The following is a 7,504-nucleotide window of genomic DNA, read 5'->3' on the forward strand; positions in this document are numbered from 1 at the left end:
AAGGACACACTGACAAAGGAGATTAATCCTAACTGGCTTTCACAAGCACTGTGGCAATGGGACAATTAAAATAGACTTTCAAGGGGGGGGGAAGAGGAACTAATTGGGGGGGGCGGTAGAGAAAATAGTGCAACAATGAGTGAATGGAAACCCAAATCTCTGTAAATGTTCGTTAAAATTAATAAAATTTAATTAAAAAAATCCATGCCTCAGTATCCTCATCTATAGAATGACAACACCACCTTGAAGGAGAAGAGAAAGGGGTTCCTCATGAGGGCTGAACTCACCATGTCATATAGATACTTCAGGAAAGTGGTCTCCCCTAAGAGACTGTCCACCCGAGACTGCAGGTCCACTTTGCTTGTGTAAGCAGAATCCACATCCTAGAGAGCAAGCAAAGATCTTACTATTTGACTTGATTTCCCAGGCACTGCCCACTTACTGCATGCGCCAAGACAAGTGACCATGCTTCTCAATCAATCGACAATACCAAGCCAGTTACCACAGGATCAATACCGACTCGTGGCAACCCCGCATGTGTCAGAGTAGAACTATGCTTCATCAAGTTTTCAGTGGTTGACTTTTTAAAAGTAGATCTCCAGGCCTTTCTTCCGAGGCCACTGTAGGTGCTGCAACCTCCTGTGGTAACCATTTACACTATAAGAATAGATTGACAAACGCTGGGACTCTCAGACAGAGGGAAGTATGACACCGAGCACCACACTCTGTCAGTCCACCCTGCGCCCCTCCAAGGCCAAGCACAAAAGACATTCAAAAGCTGTCAGTATTTTAATTCCATTTCAGGACACTGGAGAAATAAAAGGCAAAGGGTAGCCAGAGATTTTTATCAGCATCAGCTTCTGACTTATACCTTCAGTGTCAAGGAAAACCTGTCTACTTCTCATTTCAAGGTCCCAGCACTTGGGCAGCACTCACAGTGAGCTGACCTGTGGGTGACCCTGTGCCTCCCTCTGTCACTTGTCATCTCACAGACAGCAGTTTGCGTCACCTCCTCATCCACTGTCCCCTTCCGCTTTCTTCTTCTCCTTACCTTCTTTAGGACAACGAAGTCATTCTCGGCACTGGTCCTCCGGTTGATTTCCTCTTCATACCTGTTGGGGGAGGCAAGAATCCCCGTCAGGCTGCAGTGGTGCCCCACTTTGCATCTCCTTTCGTAGGATGCGTGGCCTAACCTATACCTGCCAGAGAATGGTCTTCCCCAATCCTTGACTGGTGCCTGGGCCAGCAGGGGGAACAAGCCAACATGACAGACAAACCCACCACTCCCAAAATATCTTCTCTTATTCTTACTTTTTACCTTTGTAAATTAACTCACTAACAAAAATGAAGCTCAATAATTTTTTTCTACTGAGAGCATGTACTAATCACCATTAGTAAACTTTTCTAAAATATAAAAATGCTTCACCTACGATTCTGTGTCCCTAGCACCTCTTCTACCTCTTGTCAGCTCACACACACATAGCTTTCCATGGGCACAATGAAGTGAGCTTAAGGAGATGATGTTACAAGAGGTGTCTTGCACCCCCAGCATTGGAGTGAGAGAGGCCACTTAGATGCCTACACAAGGCGCCACCCACCACTGTCATTAATAATAATAGCTAGAGCTTATTGTGGCAGGCTGGGGCAGGAAAGGGTCAGGTTCAGATCATCAAGTTCAAAGTTCATAGGGTTGCGATGAGTCCTAGTTGACTCAACAGCACCTAACGACAGCAGCAGTGATTACGGACCACATGCTACGTGCAGGCAGCAGAGACCGTACTAACAACAGACTAAACCTAAACATATCTACACCAGTGTGTCCCAAGTCCAGCAGCAGCAGCTTAACTTGGGATGATGTTGCCAATGCAGGCTCCATCCCAGACCTGCTGAATGAGAAACTCTGGGGGAGGGAGAGCAGCAATCTTATTTCCAAAAGCTGAGGCCCACAGAAGTTTGAGAACCACAAATTACGTCTCATAGGAGCCTAACAAAGAAAGTACTATTACTGTCCCTACTTCACTAATGTGAAGACTAAAGGCTTAGAAAGATTAATGTGCCTACAATTAGTTTCAGAGCCCACCCTAGGAGCCAGGCTTGTCTTGCTAGAACATCGGTAAAGACGTCTCATACTGTTGGGAGTCTCACTTGTTCTTGTAGTCCTCCACGACATCTTCCATGTTCCTGGCCTCTGTGTTCTGGCGCATCTGTTCTGTGTTGAGAAGGCTGATTTGCTTCTGCAGATCAGCGATGTAGGCTTCCAAGACAGGCTCCAAGTTGTTGCTTCGAGTGGTGGTGTTCACCTGCTGCAGCAGCTCCCATTTCGTCTGCAGCACCTGATTCTGCTGCTCCAGGAATCGCACCTAAAAGCGAGAGACATCCAACCCAACCCAGACTTGAGTGCACACACAGTGTGCTCTACATCGGACCAGGATGGCCCATCAGGGGCCCAGAGAGCTTGCCCTCTCTCTGGTACCAAAGCAAACAGAAAGCAATGGAGTTTCTAATGGCTGCCCAATGGCTATTGGGTCAACTTGTCTAAAGTTGACATCAAACTCACTCTAGTTTTGAAGGTTACGTCACCTCCCCTTGCGTACTTTATTTCCTACAACCCCAATCATTTACTTACACAACAGAGTGTTCACCCTCCACCCTCAGGCATCTGTTGTGTACCACTGACTCAGTGTAGACATGTAGCTAGCCCTCCAGTGGGCATGAAATCACATGTGAGCAGATTGCCCATCTTTCTCTCATGGAACAGCTGGCAGGTTTGAACTGCATGCCTTTGGGTTAACAGTGCAATTCCTTACCAGAGCTCCCATGAGATTTTGAAGCAATGGAAACACAAATTCAAGAACCATTTCTATTTATGTTTCAGTACTTTGTGGGCTTGAGGAGAGGAGAAAATAAGAGAGAGTGGAAAGAATAACTTGACGTAGAACATTAAATCGATTACTGAGCAAAACTAGCAACCACCACCACCGCAGCTGATAGATTATTCCGTAAAGGAATCTCGTTTAAATGTTTTTAAAGCCCAGGCAAAATTTCAGAAGTAAATTTCATCATTAAAAGAAAAAAGTTACGCCATGTGTTTATAGACGTATAAGGACTTGGGGGTTGTCTAGTGTTTGGGGAAATACCCATGTTGCTATTTCTTTCATTATTTCAGAAAATGCAAAGTGGACCTCACCCAGAATTTCATTACCTCTTTCCCCAAACTATTTTCAAAATTGTGAATGTGAAGGTCAACTTTAGAGTTCAGAGTTTTCTGTCATTCTCATGATAATGTAAACCTATATACCTCATATTCACTGACCCATTCATATCGCTATCAATTCATTGCCCTCCCTTTCCATACCCTGAGTAGAGATGATGAGTTTTCTCTGCGGCTTGCACTTCGCTCAGGTGTAACAAGTGCACGCGCGCATGCGCGTACACACACACACACACACACACACACACACACACACACACACACATCTTGAGAATCTGGCCTCCCTCTTCCAGGAACAGAGTACACGAGCAAACCCATTGTTTTGTGTGGCTGTGATTACAAATATTTCACATCAGAACCCAGAGGACACTCCCATGTCGTGTAGAACTCAGGAGGGTGCTCAGGACTCCCCAGCCCTGGAGACGCTGTTCGTCGAAGGGGCTGACCCTTCTTAATTCCCTTTTGGTTCTGAGTCTAGAGTAGAAAATCCTCACAAAGAACACTTCTGTCACGGCTTATTTTTGTTGGCTTTATCAAAGCAAGAGATTGAGCAACTAGTTCTCAAAGGCTTGTCGGCACAACTTGTAAAGCCCGTGAGAAGTTCCCACCCCTGGTCTGTTTTCATTCTGTGGTGGCACTCCCAGAGAGTGGAGGAATTGATTGGACACTCGTTCACAGCTCTGTGCTTACATTCTAGGGACCCAAAGAAGTACCTTGGGAGAGTCTCCACACCAAATGGCAGGGTCCTTGCTGAAATCCCTTTCCCTTGTCAAGGTTCCTAAAAAGCATTTTCTCCACAACTACTTCCCAAGGGTTCTAGCCTGAAACCTCAAGAACTATTCCAATTTTTCATTCAACATGTATTCCAGACACCAGGCACCAATCTGGTTGCTGTGGATTCAAGGGAGGGGGGGAATCAAACCCAAATTCTCACTTCCTAAGGCTTATATTCTATTCAGAGACAGCCTTAAAGAAGCAAGCATTTCAAATATCCATTAAATGGCTCCAGAGATCAGACAACACAGACATCGAATGCAGGGTAGGTATGGTGGATAGGATGAGAGATGCTGTGTTAAACAAATGGGGCCTCAATGAGATTGGCTAGGGCTCATTTGAGGAAAGATTTCAACGAGCTGAGAAAGGGAGCTGGGCCTCTCTTGGTGGAGAAGAGTTGCAAATAATGGGAACAGCATGTGCAGAAACCCTAAGACAGAACGGCGCTTGGGATGCAGTAGGCGAGTGAGTGTGGGGTTGTGAGCAAAAGGAAAGGAGGAATTGAGTCAAAGTGACAGTGGAATGACTAATGAGTTAGGGGTTTGTATCTTAGGATGCTAGATCCTAGCCTGCACTCCATTCTCTACCCAGGGAGAGCAGTTCTCACAAATGCATGTCAGGGACTCGCACCAGCTGTGGCTTGGAGGACCAGATTACACAAGACTTTATAGAATCAGGCTTTCTAGCCAACAAGCCAATATGGAGGAGTTACATGATACATCTTTAATAATGGCCTGTGGTACAATGTTATAATATTTTTGTGGGATTGACAGTGAAAGCAGGAAGACCAACTTGGAAGGCAGGGTTATAAACCACTATAACAGAGTCTTGCTGCTTCTAGTCAAGTCAGGGCCTATCACAGGCATCCTTTGGAAATTACAAGCAGCTCATCACAGGCATCCTTAGGGAAAGAAAAAAGGCCAAGTCTCTTCCTCTGGCTTCTGTCCACATCCAGAGCCACAAAATCCAGTATGTGCCCACAGGTATCATAATCAAAAGAAAGTCTCAGGACATGGATTGCCGGCAGCCTGTAATCATTCTGTTGACCTTCAGCCCTCCCTACTCCCTGCTCCTCCCTGGGTTTAGCCTTGACCTGTCACCTCCCTGGTCTAGTCAAACCCTCCCCTGACTGTAACTGAGGAGTGATGACATCTAGCCCAAGCTTTCATCTCTAGTAACCAGAAGTACTTGCTATATTGGACACCTTTTGAGCTATCTCTGGACTTTACCCCTTGCCCCTAATTCCTCCTTCTTCCATACTCTGTCCTGCCCTCAGTGTTCACCCAGTTATCGGGAGGCGAATTGTACAGCATGTTAGCCTGCTGTCAGACCACAAGGCAAATTTGGCCCTCAACGCCAGACTCTCGTGGGGATTGAAGGAAAGTCACTGAGCATCATGTAGCCTCTGTGCTCTCACTTCATCCCCAGCGTAAAGTACTTCCTGGAGGAGCATCCAGGGACCAACAGGCAGCAATCCCTGGGTAAAAGGAACTCAAGAGAAAGGTCTTTCAATAATTTTTTAGCTCTTTAGCTCTTTCAATAGTTCCTGCTTGGTGGTTTGGGATGAATTAAACATAATTAGGTTTAACCAAGAAACCAGAGAGGCATACATCGGGCGTGTGCGTGTCCAAAGCTTAAAAGAGAAACTCGAACAGAACCCTACATTGTACACCAGTGTCTTTACCCCAAGAGATGTCCAGCAAGGCTTTCCTCTAGGCTCTGCCAAGCTCCCCCTCTCTACCTCCTCCTGCCCTGTCCTGCCCTTACTTCATACCTTCATCTCCACCTCTCTCCTCTTCCTCACGTTGTTTCCACAGTATTATAACTATTTCTAATTCCTTGTGGTTTCACCCTTTTATGCCTTTTGCTTTGGTGTTTCCTGGTCCGTCTGTCTAGAAGCCCTCTCTCCTCCAAGAAACAATTTGACTTATTCTCCATCTTGGAAGTCCAGGACTAACTGAGGGTACCCAGTGAAGCATTCCATAAACAAAACAAGCAGAGTTCCTCACACCCTCCTTTGAGCTACCACACTCCAGAGGATACTGCTACTGTTGACACACTTTCCACACTATTGTCATGGTCTCTCCTTAAGATTTGGAGTTCTTTAAGGAAGAACCAGTGTTATAGAAAACCATGTGTTGAGTCCTGTGGTATATACTAGTGCAGGTATATAGTAAATGCTTAGTACAGTTTGTTTGCTGGAGATGGTAAATGGATGCGTAAATGAATGAATGAATGGATATATGTGGATGAGTGTGATGGTTACATAGTTGGATGGATGGATGGATGAAAAATGAATAGTGATATAAAAGGATGAGGTTATTATACCATGCATTTTATCTGTTCTATGTTTTTATTCCTCTTAGCTACTTTCCTGCCAAGAAGAGAAGATAAAATTAAATCCCCCCAAGAAGTCAAACTGACATAAATGAGGTGAATGCTTTCCTAAAGTCCCAGGACACACATATCTGGAAGTGATTATGGCCCCCACACAGAGGCAGCGTGATGTGACGAGTCAGGGCAGAGCACAAGGCCCTCCAAAACATTTGGTTGGTGTCCAAACACTCTGCCCGCCCCTGGGCTACTCACCTTGTCAATGAAGGAGGCAAACTTGTTGTTGAGTGCCATGATCTGCTCCCGCTCCTGGAGCTTGATCCTCTGAATTTCAGGGTCTACCTCCAGGTGAAGCGGCTGTAGGAGGCTCTGGTTAATGGTCACCTCTTGGATGCCCCCTGGGGGACAAGAAGGACCAAAGCCCGCAAGCCCAAAACTGCTACCTCCAAACCCAGCACCACCAAACCCACCTCCTCCATAGCCACCACCCCCAAAGCTTCTGCTCCCTCCAAATGCAACCCCTGCCCCTCCACCCTGGCGAAAGCCACTGGCACTTCTCCCCACTAGGCTAATGGAGATGCTTTTATTGCCACCCAGATTGTAAAGGCTTCGAGAGCCAAACCCTCTCCCATAGCTTCCATAGCTCCCATAGCCATATCCACCACCACCACATCTCCCCCGGGCCTGGCACACAGAGCCCACCGCCCTGTTCCCCAAACCAAAGCCTCCAGAAGAGACAACGCTAGAAACCCGCTTGCTTCTTGAGGTGAACGCAGACTGAGAACTAAATTGGCGGCTCATGGTTGTCGGAGCATCCAGAGAAACAGACAAGAGAAAGAGGCCTAGCTAGAAGGAGGCAGAGGCAAGGGAGGGAAGGAGCTATTATGACTCCTTTGACAAGAGATCTGGCTCTGCCCCTATATATACACGTATTTTCTGGGCTGGGCGACTTCAGAATCCTGGGAGGGGAGTATTAATATTTAGTTTGCCTGCCAGCAATGTCTGTTCAAAAGCTCACACCTATAAGTTGCAGAAATTGCATTGTAGATAAACTTCCCCGACCTGATCATTTATCATTCATCTCTTATCACTTAGAAGCTAGAGTGGCATTGTCTCTCGGGATCTAGATGCTGTAACCTCCTGTACAGTTTTCCCCAAATCATTAGCTTATTTCTACCTAAGAAA

At 46.3% G+C, this 7,504-nt stretch overlaps 1 protein-coding gene across 1 annotated transcript in view; it reads right to left on the bottom strand.

Annotated features, from left to right (window-relative positions):
- The window catches only part of KRT77 (keratin 77), a 12,035-nt gene extending 4,915 nt beyond the window's left edge, over nt 1-7,120 (bottom strand). The window contains exons 1-4 of the mRNA XM_006883868.1: nt 6,575-7,120; nt 2,146-2,360; nt 1,052-1,112; nt 288-383 (exon numbers count right to left, since the gene is read on the bottom strand). Of these exons, the coding sequence (XP_006883930.1) occupies nt 288-383; nt 1,052-1,112; nt 2,146-2,360; nt 6,575-7,120 (918 nt within the window). The remainder of the gene's footprint in view (nt 1-287; nt 384-1,051; nt 1,113-2,145; nt 2,361-6,574) is intronic.
- Between the last annotated feature and the right edge of the window lie 384 nt (nt 7,121-7,504).

Source organism: Elephantulus edwardii, unplaced genomic scaffold (genome assembly GCF_000299155.1).
Source record: "Elephantulus edwardii isolate Elephantulus edwardi_28Jun2011 unplaced genomic scaffold, EleEdw1.0 scaffold00030, whole genome shotgun sequence".
In the NCBI taxonomy this organism is placed as follows: Eukaryota; Metazoa; Chordata; class Mammalia; order Macroscelidea; family Macroscelididae; genus Elephantulus; species Elephantulus edwardii.